Source organism: Drosophila sulfurigaster, chromosome 2R, assembly GCF_023558435.1.
Source record: "Drosophila sulfurigaster albostrigata strain 15112-1811.04 chromosome 2R, ASM2355843v2, whole genome shotgun sequence".
NCBI lineage: Eukaryota > Metazoa > Arthropoda > Insecta > Diptera > Drosophilidae > Drosophila > Drosophila sulfurigaster.
The window spans coordinates 11,250,644-11,272,270 of NC_084882.1; the positions used below are offsets into that span (position 1 = coordinate 11,250,644).

The 21,627-nt window shown below is 38.7% G+C and overlaps 1 protein-coding gene across 4 annotated transcripts in view; it reads right to left on the minus strand.

Moving 5' to 3' along the window:
• Positions 1-6,099: 6,099 nt before the first annotated feature.
• LOC133837681 (circadian locomoter output cycles protein kaput) overlaps positions 6,100-21,627 on the minus strand; it is a 42,240-nt gene continuing 26,712 nt past the window's right edge. The window contains exons 3-8 of one of the 4 annotated variants that reach the window (XM_062268528.1): positions 18,237-18,361; positions 12,769-12,858; positions 10,174-10,678; positions 8,313-9,160; positions 7,394-8,257; positions 6,100-7,065 (exon numbers count right to left, since the gene is read on the minus strand). In XM_062268528.1, coding sequence (XP_062124512.1) covers positions 6,547-7,065; positions 7,394-8,257; positions 8,313-9,160; positions 10,174-10,678; positions 12,769-12,858; positions 18,237-18,361 — 2,951 coding nt within the window. In that variant the 3' untranslated portion in view covers positions 6,100-6,546. Of the gene's footprint in view, positions 8,258-8,312; positions 9,161-10,173; positions 10,679-12,768; positions 12,859-18,236; positions 18,362-21,627 lie in introns of all 4 variants that reach the window. The other 3 variants (XM_062268524.1, XM_062268527.1, XM_062268526.1) reach the window with 3 other exon arrangements.

Consider the following 21,627-nt stretch of genomic DNA (forward strand, 5'->3'; position numbering starts at 1 on the left):
CGAGATTCACACGCTGATTAAAAATTATTTGAAGCGACACAAAGCCGCAGGCAAAAGCTGATCGTAAGCATGAAAAATGGAAAGTACACGACGCGAGGCGACTCGACATTATCTACAGTTAGTTGGCAAGCCGAGTCATTCATCACGACACTGATAACAGTTAGCATTTAGTAGTTAGCACAGTGTCAAAAAAATATTGCGTATACGCCACCGACGCCACAACACATGTCAAGCCACACAATGGCCAGCTAAGTGAATAGCGTGTAACGAGTGTTTGAGCATACGCAATGAGGTGCGTCCAATTGTCGATTGCGAGTACTCGCAGTCAAAAGTCAAATAAACGTTGAGCTAACTGTGTAAACAATTTCGCCTTCGCCTTTGCTTCTCTGCTGTATCTGTCGCTGTTTGTGTTTGCGATGTGGTTGCCTACATCGAATGGATAGTTGCAAGTCCAAGTTCGAGTTTCTAAGCCGCGCATCCGGTCACATAGCGAGCGACATTAAGTGGCAATTTTTATACTTGTAGCTTTCTGTTGGTGCTACAAATTTGTCAAAGCCAACAATGCTGCAAGGTCAGCGTCGAAGCCTCAGTTGAATGATGATCGCAGGCAAACCATCGGAGTCATCCGGCTAAGCGAGCGGTCAGCTTGCCATATCATTGACCTTAAGTGACGATAGCGCTTGGATCGAGCCACTAGGCAGATGGAAAGACAGTAAGACAGAAAGACGGACGAACATTCAGACAGTTAGCAAGCAAGCAGGCGGGCAATATCAAGAGCACTGAATAAGCCAAGATTATCACCTTTTGGTAACATTTATTGCACTTACAACAGCCATCAAAGTTGAAGTTCAATTGTGCTGCATCTTCAGCATCAGCATCGTTATCGGCATCGGCTGCCACTCGCCGATGGCCCATGGCACAATGTATAACACGATCTATTAAAGGTCATACAATGAAATGCGAACAGCAATAACAACAATAACAAATATAACAAAACAAAAAAGAAAAATATGAAAACGTTAAGTAAATCAAATGAGTAAACAAATAAACAAACGGCGCACACTTTGTTAATTGTTGTGGCTCCATTTCTGCTTTGCGGCTATCTATTAGAAGAGATGCCCCAAAACGAAACACTTAAGACACGAACTACACCAAGCCAGACAATGGCCAACAAAATACACACAGCTAAACACAATACTATATGTTAAAAAGCAATATTTGTCTACCCTCGAGGATGGACGAATTATTATTATGGTTATTATTGTTGTTGCGGTTGCTTTTGTCATCAACTTTGCCACGCTATATAAAATTAGACACCCTCTGCAGCAAGCGTGAAAACAATGCGCGAACAAAAACAATCACTCTCACATTATTATTACGAAATACAAGAAAATTATACGTATAATCACCGCTGTATCTGTTCTTGATCAATTACGCTCATCGTAAACCATGTTCTAATTGGAACAAGAATGGCATCGCATTACGCGTAATAAAAATGTCCAAGGTGAGATACGAAAACCTTGATTGCAGTTGATGAGCGAATCGAACCAATTTTTTGACATTCAGAGTAAATTCTTTAGCGCAAAGTTTACTCAGAGTATAGAGATGAGTCTTATTCTTTAAAAAACTTATGATGTACATGTATAATTAATGACTATTAATTTCAACTATCACAACATTATCTCATAAGCCACTTAATTTATTACTTTGGCTCGCGTTCGTTTAATTACGGTATTTAAAGTTAATAAAGTAATAGATACCATTAAGTTGTTATTTCGAAGCAAAGTATTCAATTTGATAATAATAAATACTTCTCAGTAAATTTGTCTTAATTTAAGCTATAACAAAGTTATATTATCAGAGATATTTACTTAAGTACACAGAGTGAATAAAATCTAGATTGAAAACTAGAATGCAATTTAAGAACTTTGCAATCTTAAAAATTCAATTATGGAAACAAAGTTTTTTGGTAGAAAAGATACATATTTATTTATTTATGTTATTATAAGGCTTAGACTACAAATTAATTTATAATGTAGTGTAAATTTACTAGCGCTGGGTGCTTTGCAGAAAAGATATTAAAACAAGATTTTTATACAAAACTTGCATTTTAATTTATAAGATCTTATTTAAAGATTAAAATCTTGCATCAAGAATTTGTTGGGTTCAACGAGTGAAAATATATACATATTTTAAATACAATTTTATTCAAATATTTTTTTAATTAAATTCGATTTTATGTTATACTTCTTTTCGTTGCACTGTAAAATATTTACAAAAAATAATGTCGTTGCAAGTTCAAATATAAAACTTGATTAAGTTGCCTGAAGCAAAACAAAAAACAAGTTTGAAAAATGTATACATTTTGACTTAAATTTAAATAAGTTGAATGTATACTTTTTAGTTTTAGTTGTTGCACTACTTGTATTAATCATGATGAGTAATTCAGTTTTATAGATAATCTTACTAATTAAAGGGTAATTTCGAATACTTGAGATAACTGAAATATCGTCTCATTCCACCTGTTAATAAGCAAACACCTATTGCCTTCTATGACGAATACTTCATGTTTTTCGTGGTAGAGTATGATAGATGATATCTTTGGCACCTTCTGCGCCTCCTCGATGATCAATTCGTATGGATGAACCCACACTCTGCTTTGGTTTTCGTATGTTCAAGTGATTTCGGAGGTTCGGCACATGTTCTGAAATGACAAAAAAGAGAAGAAAAAAAAAAGAGTTTGTTTGCTATTGTTGTCGATGTACGTTGTTCATTGTTGCCTGCCTAACTTGACCTTCAAATGGCAATGAAGCGGGAGCAAGTGCCGTTGTTTTCCGTAGGCCCAGAAGGCATCACCACCGATCGCAAGTGGCTTGAAACTGAAGCTGAAGCTGCGGCTGAAACTGAGGCTGAGGCTGAAGCTGAAGCTGCGGCTGAGGCAGCCACTTCAACAATGAAGCCATCAAACTACAAGTATTTTCAATGCTAATGTCGAATTCCACCTAAAATTTGGTTCAATGATGTATTGCATATAGAAATTAGAGTACATGATTAATTGGTCTTTGTACACACATGCACACACACACACACACATACATATATACTTATAGACAATCGTACATTGAATACAATAACTTTGTATACAAATTGATGTACATACTGTGCACTTGGAATAATGATGATCGACGCTTGCCTATGGCAAACATTTAATATTGAGCGCAAACAACAACGGCTACAACAATAGCAAAGCAACAGCAGCAGCAGCCGCATCAGCAGAAACAACAACAATATCTTAACCCACATATGATTACTTACTCTATAGGTGTGCTTCCATTGTGGCGCCTGTTGGATGATTAAACCTTTATAAATACAACTTCACTCCACGCCAGCGCTATTGATGCGTATTTTCTATTATCTGCGTATTTGCTTCGGCTGCTGCTGCTGCTGCTGTTTAGCTAAGCATAAAGAGAAGAAAAAGATTATGATAAGCAATCAATACAACAATGAACACTAAATACTTAATCCTCTCGCAAAATATAAACACTTTTAAATTATTTGCAACTATCAAATTCCTTTGAAATTTGTACAATAATATTAACAGATTAAACAACTGGAGATAAACATAGTCAGAGCTACCTCTTGAATACCCTACACCTACACCGCAAGGGTTTAATGTAAGGTGTCAATCAAGGCATTTTGTGAGTGTTTGTTTGTTGTTGTCAATTAAAGCAGCAAAGTCTCCAATTAAGCTGCAACATAATGCAGTTTGTGGTTTTTCTTTTTGTTTGCGGTCGACATGCCCATGAAAAATGCAGCAGCTGTGCTGATTGCACTGACAACAAATATTCATAGGCATATAAATCAATTTTCAGTAGCTCAAGCCACAAAATTCATCAAGTCGATGGATTACCAATAAAATAAAACATATTCAAACATGCGCGCCACAGTGTTGATATATCGATACAGCTTAACGATTAATCGCTGCGCTTGTGTGTTGTAAAACGACGCAAGCAGTGTTGAGTAAAGCAGGTGTTTTGTGCTGCAGCCCTAACAGTTAACAATGGCGGTAACACTTGAGATTTAAATCAATATAATGTAAACACTGAATGACAAACTTTAAAATTGTTCCTAATGAATAGAAGTAAAAATGAAATCGTAATGTTTATTATTAAATTATAAAAGATTTTCATCAACGACAGTGCTATTTATATATAAGGAGTTGCATAATTTAAGAAAACTAAAAAAATAATAAATGTTTGATTATATTTTTGGCCGGCCTGGCATATCTGAGTACAATCACCTTATCTAGCGGCGCATTACAAGCTGTATAGTGATAGTTTGCCATGATAGATAACTCTCTTCTATGGTCAAAACTGGTCGATTATAAGGATTTTTGGATATACGCATAGTATTGCTATATTTAAATTAAATTTATCAATGGAAAATATTTGAACCAGTCTCTGAGACATAAACGATGGATATTCTTAATTAGTAAGACGATTCAGTCTGTCTGTCTGAAAATTTAGTTCATTGATATATAGAAGATATACGACAATCAGTTTTGTGGACTTGAAGCAGTTGAAATGAGGTTTCTTTATTTTAAATTTAAATAAAAACAAACATCATGTATCGATTGAATATTTTCTAGTTTTATTTCATCTCTGATTGTTTGGATATGCGCTTTACGAGTACATGCACTTTCTAATAGTTGTAGTTTAATATTTAGAAATGTTTATTAAGCTAAAACTCGTAAATTACATACGACAACATATTTGCGCGTGAGTTAAGTAAGTATATAAATATATGGTAACCATCAAATAATTTATATGGAATTCGATTAGCAAATATTATTGTATAATTTTAGCTTTTACTCACGGCAGACAAATTGTGAAATGTACAATTGAATTACTTGGATAATTTTTATTTTATATTGTATGTAAACGTATCATATATATAGTATATATTTATATTGTATATGGTTATAGTAAATGTTTTATGCGGGCGACTAGAAATTCAAGAAATCTTTTAAATATACACACTCTCGGATTATTCAGCTAAGGAATTACATGCTAAACGATAGGAATCATGAAAATTACATTTACTTGCATTTCGATTTGTTGTCATTTACAATCTAATTACAGTTAATGTTATTAAATATAATCATATTAATATAAGCATTTTGATATTTGTAAATACATTAATTATGTTTAATCTTAACAGCTACTTAAGCACTTAATTGCAATTCATTAATGTTTCGATTTACTTTTCCCACTCTTATGATTATTCATTAACTTTCCAAGTGCCTGAAAAATGTAACTTAAATTTGGCGCAACAACCCGAAGCCAATGAATTGATCATTTTATACTACAATATAAGAGTACAAATACGTATTTATACATAGATAGATACAATGCTATGTAGTATTATTAGTTTATGTTTTATATTAGAATAAAATCTTTGGTTGTAACTACAACTGAAACTGTTTATTTGTTCATGTACTTATGTGCAGGAATTCTCAATTGGAATGGTTATTACGAATATCTTGCTCACCTGCCTGTCTAACTGGTTGAGTGTACAATTGTTTATATAAATTATCACAGTAAAATAAATAGAATTATTTTTCGTAAATATTGTGTGTTACTCAGGATCAACTTAAGAAACGCCTCACGGAACTTATTTCAAAACATTTTCTTGCTTTTCACTTTTTTTAAATAATACTATTGCATTGAGATTATTTTAATATCAACGAACCTTACATGAATGTATTTGTTTTGGGTTAATATAAATTTTACCATTTATTGGCAATGTATTGGATTTAAGTGGAGGTAGATTAATATTGATTTTGCGGTATAAAAAGTAGAGTACATTAATAAGGAAACAAAGTTATTATTATCAATTCGAAGCGGAAAAAAGTAAGTAAAATTGTTTTCCTTAGCAATAATAATCAAATTTTAGTTAAAAGAACAAATCATTGGTTAGTTATTTCTAAAAAGTATCATTATGGTTCTTCAATTTGACAATAAGTAACAAGATCTGAGCTTTTTTAAAAGGAAAATACTTTAGTTAGGCTTATAATTTCTTACACTATAGAAAATATGCATATAGTCTTATGCAAGAAAGTAAGAAGTATCTCAATATTCAATATATAATTTAAAGTGAATCGTTGCAATCATAGATCAATGCTTTAGAATTCAAATACATTCATGTAAGGCTCTTTGTTTTCAAGCTACCAAATTTAAAACCTATATAACTGGTCTGCAGTAATGTAATTTTTTCTGGTGTACTTATTTGTGTGTGTGTGTGTGTGTGAGTGAGAGGAGTGTGTGTGTGTGTGTGGGTTGATATTATGGAAGATACGATAGTCATAGTCCACATTTTGGCAAAACTGTTGAACATGTTTGTTTGTTGTCTTTTTGTGTGCTTTGGGTTGTGGGTGTTGGTGTTGGTGTTGTTGTTGCTCTCGTCTCCTTTACTGATTCAGCAGCGTGTTGGTCACCTCCGAGAAGGAGAGCAGCGGACTGCCATCGATGTAGGCGCCGCCAGCACTCACCGGGGGCGGGGCATAGGCCAAAGCCGTGTGAGCGGTAATGTTGGCCGGATAGAGCAGATGCTGTGTGTGATGTTGCTGGTAATTTGGCTGATGTTGCTGGTGATGCAGATGTTGCTGCTGCTGCTGCTGTAGCTGTTGTTGTTGTTGTTGCTGCTGCAGCTTTTGGTTGCTTTGCGTGCACCACGTGTGGCAGCATTCGCAGAGCTGTTGCTCAGCGCCTGCAGCGAGTCATCCGAGCAGATGATCAGCGGTGTTGCTGCCGCTGCTGTTGCTGGCGCTGATGTTGTCGTCGAGACAATGGCCAGTTGCTGGTACGGCGAGATGGCAACGGCGTCGGCGGCACCACTCAGCAGGCTGCTTACCGCTGGCAGCGTTGGCGGTGTGCGGCAATTGGGCGGCGACTCCAGCTGATGTTGCTGGTGGTGCAGCGGATAAACCGCCAACTGTTGCTGCTGCTGCTGCTGTTGTTGCTGCTGTTGCTGTTGCTGTTGCAGTTGTTGAGTGGTGATTAGGATCTAAGTGGGGAGTTTATGGGTTAGTCAAACTAGCACTCTTTTTTTTTGTTTCTTGGTTTTGTTGGTTGGTGCTTGAGTGGTGCATTGTGGTGTGTGTTGTTGGTGGTGCTGTTGTGGTGCGCTCTACGTGGTGTGATGGTGCATTCTAGCGGCTTGCCGTGTGCTGGCCGTGCTGATGATGGTGGTGGTGGTGGTGCAGTTGGTGGCCAGGCGTCGACGTGGCCGCCGCATGGTGATGCGGATGGTGGTGCGGATGGTGGTGGTGGTGATGGTGGTGGTGATAGGCCAAGTACTGCGAGTACTGCGTGTAGCTGGCTGGCGTCCATACCTCGCTGCCATTAGCGGTTGCTTGTGCTGTTGCTGCTGCAACGGTGGCTGCTGCCGACGCCGGCGTTGTGGCTGCCGCCGTGGCGGATGCGGTGATCTCTGCGTGGTGCTGATGATGTGCTTGATGCTGATGTGGATGCGGATGTGGATGTGGATGCTGATGTTGTTGCTGTTGCTGTTGTTGCTGCTGCTGTTGCTGCTGCTGCTGCTGGTGGTGCAGCGTGTGTGCGTGAGGATGAGCGTGATGATTGTGCGTTGCCTGCGAAGATTGCTGATGATTGGCGGCGGCGCAGCTGGGCGGTTGTGGTTGGTGGACGTGGTGCTCAGTATTGCTCGAGTTGCTCACATTGCTGCCAATGCCACGCTGCTGTTGCTGCTGCTGCTGCTGTTGTTGCTGCTGCTGCTGCTGGGGCGATGTGGTGTGCGAGGAGGCCGAGTAGAGTCCGGAGTCGTCGTGTTGCAACTGATAGCTCTCAGGTGTGCCGGCACTCGTTGACTTGCCGCTCAGCTCCTTGTTGCCATTCCACTTGGCTGCTGCCGCAGTTTCGTGCTCGTTGTTGTTGTTGGCATAGCTGATGCCATTCGTGAGCGGAGTGCTGCGATGCGGCGATCCCCCAGCTGTGGCTGCAATGCGACTGTTGAGCGGCACACCGCTCGACTGAGTGGTGCCCCACATCAGCACCGTCTGTCGCTCGTAGGGATCGGCAACTGCGGATGCTGCTTGCAACTCCACTTTAGGAGGCACGCCGCTGCTGCCATTGGTTGTGGCGCCAGCAGCAACTGCAACGGGCGAAGGTCCATCCGAGGAGCACGAGATGACCTCCATGACTTGAGGCGATGACTTGGGCGTCTTCAGGGGAATCTGCTGAGAGTGGGAGAGTTAATAGGAGTCAGTGTTAGCAGAAGGACTCAACACTCACCTGTGGCGTGGACGTTGGACTGCCGTAGCCGCTGCTGTAGCCGCTGTAGTATTTGCCCGTCTCCTGCCACTTCTCGTCCGCCTTGGAGGCAATGGCATAGCCATCGTATGACAGAAAACCATTCGCCACATACGCCGAGGCCGGAGCTCCCGTGTGCGGATAGTCGGTGTAGTAGCCACCGACTCCGACTGCACCTTGGAGTCGATACTGATGGAAGAGCGACGTCTCGCTGACCGGATAGAAGGCATTGGCCGGCATCGAGCTGCCCATGTAGAGATTATCCGCAGCCGTTGCGTACGGCGATGCCGTGTACATGGGATTCAGATTGGAGTAGGCGGCAGCTGCAGCCACAGCCGCTGGATCCGGCAGATACTCGACCACAGCGGGCGCTGGAGAACCAACCTGACCCAGTGGCGAGGATTGCTGAGCCTGCAGCTGCTGTTGTTGCTGTTGCTGCTGCTGCAACTTGCGCTTGCTGCGACACGTGGAGAGAAAGTCTCGCAACTGCGTCTTGTAACGACGATTGGGACGCGTGGGCGTGACGGGAGGCGGCAGCGAATGAGCTGTGGGCGAGGCACTGGCACTTGAGGGCGGCACCACCAGCTGATCGGCCTCGGAGAAGTACGTGGACGCCAGCCCGGTGTCCAGATAGCTGACCTTAAAGTCCATGGTGCGCTTGCCGAGCAGATCGTGTCCCTCCTCATCCATCAGCTGGCGATGCGTGCAGATGACAAAGTCCGGCTTCGAATTCTTGTACACCAGTCGCGAGCTCGTCTGCAGCCACTGCCACTCGCCATCCTTCTTCTGGTAGCGATAGGCAATCATGCCCGAGGCGCCCGTCTTCAGCACTGCATTAGAAGATTAGATTGGAATTAATCACTGAGTGTACGTATAGAAAAATTACTATCTAAAAACTAGGATAAAATACTTGATATTAAAAACTTTTCGATATTAAGAAAGGTTCTTAAATATGAACATTTGTTGAAGGAATATTTCGATCTTAAATCAACTGGATGAGAAGATTGGGTAGGAAAAAATCATTTTGTACACATAGAGAAAAATTAGGATCTAAAAACTAATATACAAATCTTGATATTAAACACTTTTCGATAGTAAGAAAAATTATGAATATGAAAATTTTCTTAAAGTACATTTCTATCTTAAATCAATCCTGATAGAAAATACTTTTCGACAATGTGAAAGATTATGAATATGAAAATTTTTTTAAAGAAGATTCCAATCTTAAATCAACTGGATAAGAAGATTGGGTAGGAAATAATCACTGAGTACACATTTGAAAAAATTGCGAACAAGAAGGATACAAATCTTGATTTTAAAAACTTTTCGATATATAGAAAGAAAATCTTGAATAAACTGAATGAGAAGATTGGGTAGAAATTAATAAAATACTAGAATAAAAAATGTATATTAAAAACTTTTCAATATTCAAAATAGTTTTTGGATATGAAATTTTTTGATAGAAGATTTCAATCTTAAGTCAATCTTGATATTAAAAACATTTTGATATTTCAATCTTAAATCAACTGGGTAGCAATTAATAATAATAATAATAAATAACTCCCTTCTATCGTAACATATGATTAGGGCGTATAACTAGATTACAATTATTAGGATTGCAAACTTTTCGATATTGAAAAAGGAAAATCCAAATTTAAGAATGTTTGACTTTCAAGAATGATCTTAAATCTATAAAAATTTTCAAACGTTGATCTTTATTAAAAATTGTATCTTCTGAGTTCAATTTCACACATAACTTTTGTATGATTAAAGAGTTTTTTCTTCTTCTAAGTAAGTAATACTTTTTTTATTTGTAGTAAAAATAAACGCTGGGTTTACTTACATTCCTGATGAGCGCTGGCCACGTAGGCCAAGTCATCATAGTGCACCAGATCGTAACCACCCATGTTGACCAGCTCGGCATCTGCGTAGCCCAGAATGTGCTTGCCCCGCTGATCCATGGAGACGAGCGAAAAGTCCAACTTGTGCTTGGACTTGAACATGTTCTCCTTGTGCGGTATCTCCAGCAAACTGGGCGGACCGAATGGTGTGCAGTAGGCGAACAGTGCGAGTGGCGGCTCCTCCGTCTTTCGGTTCTGGCCATGGAGAATCTTGATGCGACCGCGAATGTCGAGGCGCAGGAATCCTGAGGTGTTGTCCAGCAGGCAACGGAATCGCACCGTGAAGCTGCGCTCCAAGTAGAGCGCCTTGTCGGGCGCCAGAGTCTCCGAAAGCTGCATGCTGGACATGTCCGCCGGCAGGAAGCTGTTCCACAGCAGTTGGCGCTGCAGTTCCTCGCGATCCTCTGAGTGCACCAGCTCGTACACCGACTGATGCACAATGTCCGACTGCGGGAAAGGGAAAGGGAAAAGGGGAGAGGGTCAGTTGTTGAAGATGTGAAGTTATCGCGTTGGGTTCAGTCAACTTGTTATTGATTTTCGCTTTCGCTTCAGATTCGTTTTGGGGCGTATAAATCAAAATCCACGCAAATTGAAAATGCGCCCCATGTTGGCCACAAATTGAGACATAAATTCTGCACGCGCCAGCAAGAGCAGCGCGGAAACACACAACGAGATCGAGGGACGGACATACCCTACATATACTACATACGTGACTGTATCAACTAGCTAGAGATGGCAGCGTGACACGAATAGAGGCGAAGTCAGGAAGAAAGAATTATTTGTTTCCTATATTTATTTTGTATATAATAATGTTGAGATTCTTTCAATATTAGCAAAAGATAGTTATATAAAAACGTCTTGTGATTATGCAAACAATTTTACTTTTTTTATTTTTACTTTTATATAACAAAGTTACTTTAATATAATAAAGTTATATATATATATTATTCCTTACTACTTTTTCTTTAAATATGCAATTAATCTGCACTCCTTTTTGAAATTTTAAAACATTTTTGAAATATATTTTGTTATTTATTGAATATAGTTATCTAAAACTATTAATCCTCTTTATAAAATCCTCAAGTTATTTAAAAAAGCTATTGAATGAATTATTAGTGAATAATTAATAGATTACTACTAAGTCCAGAGAAGAGATCGTCGCTTTTACTAGCTCTATCAAAAACTTGCATAAAGTGTTTGAGAAATTGCCTAACATAAGAAAAAACTCATTAAGTAAGTCTAGATCAAAAGCCAAGACTTGCATAAAGTGAGAGATAATTTTGGGATGTATATTAAACAACAATTTTTAAAGCAGAACTATGCTAAAACGTTTCTTCTAGAGATGAGAGCGTGTCACGGGAATATCGCTACTACCATCTCTAGCACAAGCTTAAGTAAAGTATTAGGGATATTTATTAAGCTGAAAAAGAACTTAATTCACAATTTTGTTATTTTCGTGTCACGCTGCCAACTCTATGAGGGGAGGGGGGAATCAGAACTTTCTACGTGGTGTGCTAAAACCAACAAAGCAAATGATTTGGCCGCAATCCTCACACGGATTACTTGAATTTAGTATGTGCACATTTGCAAGCAGTGGTAGATGATGAAGTTGCAGTTGCAGTTGCAACTTCGAATCGGAGTTGGAGTTGAAGTTGGAGTTGAAGGCAATCGAATGGCCAATGGCCATGGTAATAGGCAGCTACGTTTTTAATTGAGCTGCCAAACGGGGCGTGTCAAGTGCCGCTTTACACATTTACAACTAAATTAAAAACAAAAGTAAAGAAACTTCGAGCAGACACTCAGCCAAAGACTGAAGACTAAAGACTGAAGAAAGCTAACTGCAATTTTCAATTTCCATTCGACAAGCGCCAATACAATAAAGTAGGTAAGTAAACAAAAAAAACCCACACACTCACAGCAGAAAACATACACAATGTGCAACAGAAACTCTGTTGCACTGTTGCAATGCAGTAGCTGTCCCAGGTAGCAGGCAACATGTGGCAGTGGATGTTGCAGTCACTCGCTGTGGAGAACTCTTTCGATCCCGAGTTAGGCCCAAAACATGTTGGCCAGTCTTCAAGGCAGCTGCAGCGAGGCGTCGTGTCAGTTAATAACACACAGCCTCAACATATGCCACGCCCCTGCTAACCCTTAGTCCCCCCCGCCTGCTTGCCCCATGTGGCAGCTGCGTAAGCAAATCTTGTGGCGATTCTGCGATTGCGCAATACTCCCGCTGATCTGATTTTTATTTATTGCCACAGAGAACCTGCCACGCAATCTTGCAACCTGAGATTCTGTTTGGTTTTTTTTTTTTTAGTTTTTTATGTGGCACCTCAGTCGAAGGTGTTGCAAGTTAGATGCCCCAAACTGGTAGTTGTACTTTCGACCCGTTTCCGCAATGAGCTTGACCCAAAAATAACAGACGCAGACGCGGACGCGGACCACAAGGGGGAATCATTCATAGAAATTTCAGGCAATTAAAATCAATCAAAATGCTGCCCCTTGCCCCCGATGCTATTGTTGTTGCTGCCACTTACCTGATGAAAACCCAAATAGCTCTCGATGCTGTGCGTGGCAAAGAAGACCTCGCCTTCGCATGTCAGTATCATTAGAAATCCATTTAGAGCCTGGAAGAAAGAACAAAAGAGCAATGTAAATAACGAATGAGAGTGAGTGAGAGGGCGAATGTGAGTGCGCAAGAGAGGCAGATAGATAAAAATTAAATCAAAACTACGAATTAAATGCTGCTGAGGGGCGGGTCGCCTGGGGGCAAACAGGTAGCAAGTCGTCAAATTGACAAGACTAGAAAATCGATAGAGCGAGAGCGACAGAGTGATTGCTAAGCTAGAACGGGAGGAAGAGAGAGAGGGCGATACTTTGGCGTCTCGTAATTGCAGTAGCTGCCGGTTTTAGAGTTTTTCTTGTTTTGAAAGATATTTTGTGAATGGATTAATCCATCATTTTTGCGGTCTAGATGAACTCTACAAAACTGGGCATGAATGAACCCGAGAGATCGCGTAGAAACAAGGGCCAAAGACACAGCGGCGCTAACTTGAGGCTAAAACGTAATCAGCGCTTAAGCGGCTCATTTCATTGGAGCCAGCGAAAGAGACAGAGAAAGAAGCAGGGAAAGAGACAGAGACAGTGGCAGAGACCTGGGGCTGTGATAGGGGCTAAGACAGACTTTGAAGTTCCACATCAAAACACAACCAGGAAATGATGAGCAATTATATCAATGAGTTTCAACTAAATGCAGACGATGATACCGCTTTCCTCTCCTCTCCTCTTTACTTCCCTTGCCCACCCCTCCGATCATCACTAAGAGCATTTGTTTTATCTTACAGAAATATTTAAGTATCTCCCATTCTCTCGGAGCTCTCCGAGATTTCAGTTATTGGTTGTTCCTCGCGTAATTGCAGGTTTCGTTTCGAGCAATGATGCATTGTAATTATCTATAGATTTGTAAAAGCTACAGAAAGTCAAAAAAAAGGAAACCCAACTGAACTTTAATTAAATGTGTAATCTAACCTAAGAAGCAATGCAAAAGTTGAAGAAAGTGGAAAAAACAAAAGGAATAAAGTGTATTTTAACTAACTGTAGATCAACAGAACTTTAAGTAACATAAGTATTATTTTTAAGCAGAAATCGATTAATTTGAATGCTTAACCTAACCTAACTTTCTCAGTTATAACCTCAAACCTTAACTTCAAAAAATAAAATACATTTTTTGGCATTATTTTGTACTGTTTGTTCAACCCGTTTGATTATTGTTTTAAATAGGATTTAAAGCTGATTTTTATAAGCTGCTAATAGGCGTTACGCATGCGATTTTATAGTGTTACGTTTATGCGAAAACAAAATGGCGAACCGAACGCAATGTGCGACGTGTGAACTTCAAGAGTATGAAGACAAATTTGCCAAGTCTCTCATTAGGTGCTCAGTTAATTAATAAAGAGAGGAAGAGCGAGAGAGAGAGAGAGATAGATCGAAGAGCGCAGAGAAACTGCAACTGTAATTAATATGCGCGTATTTAAATATCAATTTGCCACAGCTGAAGAGCAGCAGGGAGAAGCAGCAGGAAAAGCAGCAGGCAAAGATGACACAAGGAGGCAACTGGGCCAACTGCTTTGCTCTCCTTACCTGCAGAGGCCGGGAGTTGAGACAAATGTGCGCGATTGCTGCTAATTACAGAGAGCAACAAAACCAGAGCTTGCCGCGATTCGAGACAGAGGAAGGAATGAAGATGGTGTTGGCAAGGAGTGCAGAGTGGAGCCTCTTCTCAGAGTTGGTATTAACCGACATAAACGCTAAGTGGCGTCATCATTTAAAACGCATCAACACAGCCCGCCAAAGGATATGAATATGGATATGAATCTGTATCCGAGCCTCAGTTGTGAGTTGTTGTGTGGATTGTCATCAAGCCGGCGGCAACTGAGCATCAATAATCTTCATAAAGATTGCCAACGGTAGCCAACGAGACAGACCGAGATAGCGATACATAATAAAAGGCAAAGAAAGAGACAGAGACAGCAAACGGATGCTAAGGGTTTTTATTCATACTCTTTAATCAACAACATTTGTGTAAAGGGTAGAGTGATAGTATAAAATGAACAGTTTTCAAAAATGTTCTCGAAATGTTCTTAATAAAATAAATGTGCATATTCAGCACGTAATACTGCTCAATGAGCGCATAACTTTTATGATCTATCAGAAAACAGTTCCTTTTCATTAAATTTAGGAGAAAAACGCCTAATTAATACCAATATTTTTCAAAATTTGGGCACACTTTTTAATAAAACAATATGCTGTGATTATCAAGATACTTAATTTTCTTTTGTAAACTTATAATTGATATTAGAGATGCAATTCATAAAAATATCAAGTACTTTTAATCTCCATATTACCAATATCTGTATTTTCATTCATAATTTACTTGCACTTAACTAAATATTTTTGAATAACATTAACCAAGCTGATTAAAAGTCATCTTTAATGGAACAAAGAGTATTTGCTAGTCACTCAGCTTCACCTTCTTGAATTTTCTCTATAAAAAGTAGAATCAAAAAGATTTCTTTTTGCAGCTTAATTGTTTTATTTGCCTCTCGCTCGCTTTGGCTCTTTGCCTCCTTTTCTACAGCTTGTCTGCTTTGTTGTCGTTTCGCCGTTGTCTCTGCATCAGTTTATATGAGACAACTTGGCCAACTGTCCAGGCTGATGTGGTCTGTGGCAGCGGCGTCTTCTAATGCGTTTTTAATAATACACGCCCGTCTTGTGCGGCAACAGCAAACAACCAACAGCCAACTGGCAACTTGAATAGCTACAAGCGAAAAGATACGCACACATACTATATCGTTTATAGTGTATGTGTGTACTTTAGACATTTTGGTTGGGTATCTATCCCGTCATTTGGTTGTCGGCTTGCATTACAGTTTTGTGTTTTGATAAGTTGGCGGCGATTATTTAACCATTTCCTTGGCCCCGACCAAGACCACTACCAAGACCAGATTAGACAAGACCAGACAACAACTGACCCCTTTGGTGGTGAATTCATAGCTGGAAAGCTTAGCTAGTTAGCTAGTTTGGGGGCCAATTTGCGTTTTCTTAGCTGGTTTCATAATTGCTTAATAAAGCCGCTGGATTGCTGAATGATGCTGCAATCAGCGTCTATCTTAATGCTTCCTATAAATATCACGTATACGCCGCGTCACATAGTATATATATTTATATATCTCCAACTATAGCTATACATTTTTAATTTTGTCTCATTATAGCTCTTTTCAATCAATGTCTTCGCTGAAAGTTAATTAATTAAGCCATTTTTGGGCCGACTGCTAAATGTGGGCCACAGTGACTGTCAAACTGTTTGCAAAACTAGAGCAGCAACAACAGTTAGTTCAGTCAGTCAGCCCATGTGTGTGTGTGTGTAAGAGTGAGATGGCAACATGTGCATGAGCTGCGCTGCGTGACAAAACGCCATTTTCTAATGATAATATGTGACCCATAATAAACAACATCAAGAACGGCAACAACAACAGCGCAACAAAAGTAAAACTTCATGAGCAATTGAAACGGGCAACAGGTAACAAATACCTCAGCTATTAAAACTAAATATGCAGCCCCAAAACACCCGCCGCCCTCTCTCCCTCCTCTGCCCTTCCTCTCTGTTGTGTGTGGCTCAAAAATATGCACGGAAATGCACAATTGTGCAGCTCGGCAATTAGCTGCAAGTCGCCCATCTACCGGAAGGTAGAACAGGCAACAAAAACAAAAAAAAACACACACGAACAGAACTTTTTGGCTTGCATTCAAATTTGCAAGTTGTAAAAAGGAGACACAAGTCGCAGTCCCTGTTCACTCTGCGTATACGTAATGCAGTTGCATTGTGCAATGTGTGGCAAAATGCAGTTTTGCATACGCGACTTAGGCGTGTTCCCAACAATGCACACAACATAACTAAAGGTGTTTGAGGCAGCACTTAAAGAAGTTTTATGCGAATTACTAATTGATAAGCTGGAAATGTTGTATGCAAAGTTTAGTTGTTGAAATAAAAAAGATCTCACTACGTAGACAGTTTATTTAATAAGTATTAATATATTTTAAGTATTTGCCTTATAGTTTTGATAATAAAATAATGCTGCTAAGATGATACTATTGATTTTAATGAATTCTGTTTTTAAGTAAAATAAAATATAATATAAGAAAAATTCATTATTAAAAAAATAAATTAGAACATAAATATGTAATCAATATTTTGAAGATTTTATCACATATGAAAAACGTATTGTTTTTTTTTTAGTAAAGTAAGTTAATTTTAAATTCATTTTTTTGTACGAAGCTTATCTAAAAAAAACTTTTGAAGCTATTCCTCCAAATGAATTGCAAATGTAAACATCAAAGTCGCTGCTCTAGAACTGCCTTTTTACTGTGCCACACACCTTAGGGTTAGTTTTGTTTTTTTTTGTTTTTTTTTTGTTTTGCTGTGATGACGCTTTACGGTTGCAAGTTTTAGACTTTGACATTGAATTGTTGAGTGCGGCCGAAAAAAAGAGGTGCATAAAGCGCATGTTGCACAATTGCGTGCCTCTGTCTCGCTGTCTCTTTGTTAACCCCTTCTCTCTCTGTCTCTTTCGCTCGATAGCTGACTCACTCGCTCTCCCTAGTTATGTGCGAGTCGCGCACATTTGTTGCGCTGTCTATGGCTGCTTGGTGAGCTATGTGTGCATTAAATTAAACTGTCATGACTGTGACAAGTGCATATGTTCGCGCCTGGCCACATGCAGCAACATGCAGTTTGGCTTGGGCTTTAATTCAGCAAAAACATGCAACTTGCCACAATGCAAGTTTATGTGTGTGTGTGTGTGTGTATGTGAGTGCGAGACACTTTAATTGAAGTTTGACCAAACTCAGCGCGTGGCATATAAACTTGAAAATGCATAATTTCAAGTTACTGTTTGGGGAGTTTGCAATGTGTGGCAACTTGCTAAGTGGCTAAGTTGGTTGCTGCAATTGGCAATTGGAACGATATTAATTATAAATATTATGGTAACACATGTCCAAGCGCCAATTACACACAATTAATCAATTCGAAACGCGGCCACAACGCGACGTTGACTAATTGCTATTCAATTGTTTAACAATTTTCCACAATTTTACACAAATCACAAGAATTTCACAATCCCAAATCCAATCGAAGTGCGCGGCTCAAAGCTTTGCGTGTTTCGATACAGCAAAAAAAAAAACAAAGACAAACAAACAAAAAATAAAGAAGGCATTTATCAATTGGTATAGTGGCCTCTCCCTCTCTCTCTCTCCGTCTCTCCATCTAACTATCTCAATTCTGTGGAACAAGCGCTGATTGATTATGCGCCATATCCTGACGATGAAGCCATCAAATGGCCAAACAAAATTGATGAAGACAAATTAAGTCGAGCATTTCATAGATTAAGGATAGTGAATGAGTGTAGTGGGCAGCAAGGGGGGAGGGAGGGGGTGGCAGGGCACTTACCTGCAGGAACATATCACCATCCAGCAGACCATGCTCAAAGGCGCCCAGCTCACGCGTTCTGTAGCCATCGTGTGCGTGTATGTGCGGCAGGACTCCGTTCTCCTCCTTATCCTTATGCATAACAACTGCAAAGAGGGAAGGAAAACAACAGCAATAAGAATACAGCTTAAATATTTATGAGCGAATTTTTATATTTTATTAGCCATTAATATTTCATTTACCACTGTAAAAGCAATAGAAAATACACTGATAATAACAATAAGAGGGAAATAATTTTGGGAGTGTTTAAATATTTAACATGAATTGTTTAATATACACATTTTTAACTGCAAGTTTGAAATGAAAACTTCTTTCGTTGACCAATTTATCAATTATATTAGCTCTGTAAAGACAATTAAAACGCTCTGAATTATTCATATTTGTATTTAATATATACTATACACTTGAATGGGATATATGAGAATTAAAAACCTTTTTTCGATCACCAATTTATTAATTTTTTGGTAATAATATATTTTATTTATGTGATTTATGAGTGAATTTTTATATTTCATTAGCCATTAATACTTCATTTACCATTGTAAAAGCACTAGAAGCTACACTGATGAAAGCAAGAGAAAGATGACAATAATTTACAATGCTTAAAAATTTAAATGAATTGATTAACTCTAATTGCAAGTAAGAGAATTGAACACTACTTTTGTTGACCAATTTATTAATTAATCGAACTAATTATCATGAATGTTTGCCGTATTTGGACTTAATTAAAAGAGCTCAAAAGTTATTCAAAATGCAATTAGTTTAAAGTCCACATTTAAAATTTAAATAAGCAAGATTTATGAATGTTGAATTTCAAATCAAATTCATATTTGTTTTCTGGCAGTGTATTGGTATTATCGCTGGCAATGGCTACCGAAAATTGCGATCCATAAATAACTCGCTCCACAAAGCGTTTTACAGAGCAACCAGAGCAACCAGAAACCAGCAACTAGCAGACCCCTCGCTTTAACCCAGTCAGTAGAATTGGAAACCATAGTTACACCATAAAAATCCAATATACATAGCTATGTGGCAGTCGCATTTCGTATATCATATATATCATGGATATACAATAAATATTTACAGCTGGCATGGAAAAGTACTAAAAATTGTTTATGGTGTCATTGTAATATTTTATGAGGCAACTTTCCACCTCGTTTGCCCCTTCCCTTCCTCATTGTTTATTGTCCTCGTTCATCGTTGAGATGCCTTCGCTATAGCGCCTGGCACTGGCTTCCCAGTTGCCTATAGCATTATGTGTATACACCCCACAATCCACACTCACTTCCTTCCCCCTTCCCAATTGTACAACACCCTTAAAGGCAGCCGCCATTTTAGAAACAATATTTTTGGGCGAAACGTCGTGAAGAGTGGTGGGTGGAGGCTAGAGGGTGGAGGGTGGAGGGCGGAGGAGAGAGAACATTTCCTCTCGACCTGCGCCTCAAGTTTTATAATAAATTTGTCACAAAAATTGATTTATGCGCGATAAACGATAAAAACGAAAAGAAAATAAAATAAAACTAGAGCTAATATATTTTAGCTTAGTTTTTGTCTGGTTTCACTTCGGGATGAATATAACTTGTGCTTGTGCTTGTTTTTGGTGTCGCAGGCAAATTTATACGGGACTTGAAATAAAATATTTGCCCCGCCAGCTGCTGTCATAAATTATGATTTTTATCAGCGCAAATGGAAATAATAAAAATGAGAGTGAAAATAATAAAAAAAAATATGTATATATAAAAAAAAGAAAACTAAAACTAAAACCTAATTTACGCATGGCAAAGCCCACGACTAACTGCAAGTCCGGCAAGTCAACTAACCAAGCAACCCTTGAAGCAAGCAGCCAACAACACCAACAGCAACCACAGCCCAAGTTGCTGCCTGGGTCTCTCATTTCAATTAGCAGCTCCAAAACTGCGTTCTACCCCTGGCACTATTAGAAGCCGAATGCACTGCGAGAAGTGAAGTGGAGATTTGAATTGTTGAGATTAATTAATAAACCAAATCAAATATTATATTTCATATTTAAAGATTATTTCATTTCGATCTCTATAGAATTTGTAAGGAATATAAAATAAAAACTAAAGTGTTCTTTACCGTTTCCAAAATAAAATTGCATTCTTGTGATAAAATGTTACAGATATTTTTCTCTTCAATTACCATCAACTAATTAAAATACAACATAATTGCATAAATTGTTTTTGGTTTTTTCTACATATATGTATTTAGTTTTGATTTCTAAAGAATTTGTAGAGAATAGTAAATAAAACCAGGTGAGTAGAAAAGTTCTCATAATGAAATGTATTATAAGATTTGTGATATACCGAAATATTTCTTGGACAAAGGTCAGAAATTTTTCACTTGGCCGCAACTTCTTAAAGAAAATATCTCAGAAAATATAAATTTAAAACAAAATTTCTAATACAATTATGGAATACTTTTAAAACTACTTTTTCATTTACATATATTAAGTGAATTATCACTAAATTGATACAAAAATTATACAAAAAGTAGTGAAGTAGCTACGAAATTTCTCTCAGTGTGCTGAGGTTTGGCCTGCCCTGACTTGGCGTTTGGGCCTTTTGGCTAATCTGTGCGCTGCTTTGGCTTTTTATCAAATTAACAAAAGTGCCGCTGCGTGTGTGTGTGCTCTGACTTGTGTGTGGTTGTATTGGTGTGTTAGTGTGTTCATTTTAGCGAAAGTGCGATAAAAACAAATAGTTGACCCTCTTGGTAACACACACACACACACACACACACACACACACACACACACCCCAGCTTGTCGTTTAGGGCAAGGTAATGTGGCTTAAACAAATTGCATCATGTGCGTGTGATCCTGACCAAAAAGGCTTTTAGAGCAACTATTTTTTTTGGTCGTAATTATTCATAATTTAATTAGGCTCAGTTTACATTGCGACTTCTTGTTGTAGTTATTATTATTATTACAATTTTTTATTGTTGCGCTTAAAATATTCACGTGCATAAACACATTTAATTAACTCGACTCGCGGTTTTATTGTTGTTGTGGGGGTCTGTGGGTGGGCGATGTAACAAATCCGCGACATTTTCTAGGCATGGCTCACATTTTATTGCACTTATGCAGAGACCTGATTAACATAAACTAAATTTATGTAGTGACATTTTGCGAATGTGTCGAGTAACAACTCCAGCTGGCCAAAGAAATGAATTACTTAGCTAAAGTAATTGCTTAAGAAACTGCGATTGCGATTGATGAAATCTGATTGATAAAATGTTGAAACAGCCCTCGCGCTGTCATGTCATGTGCAACATAAACCAAAATCCGAAATCCGAAATCTGAAATCCACCACCAAAGCAAAGCGCAAAGCAA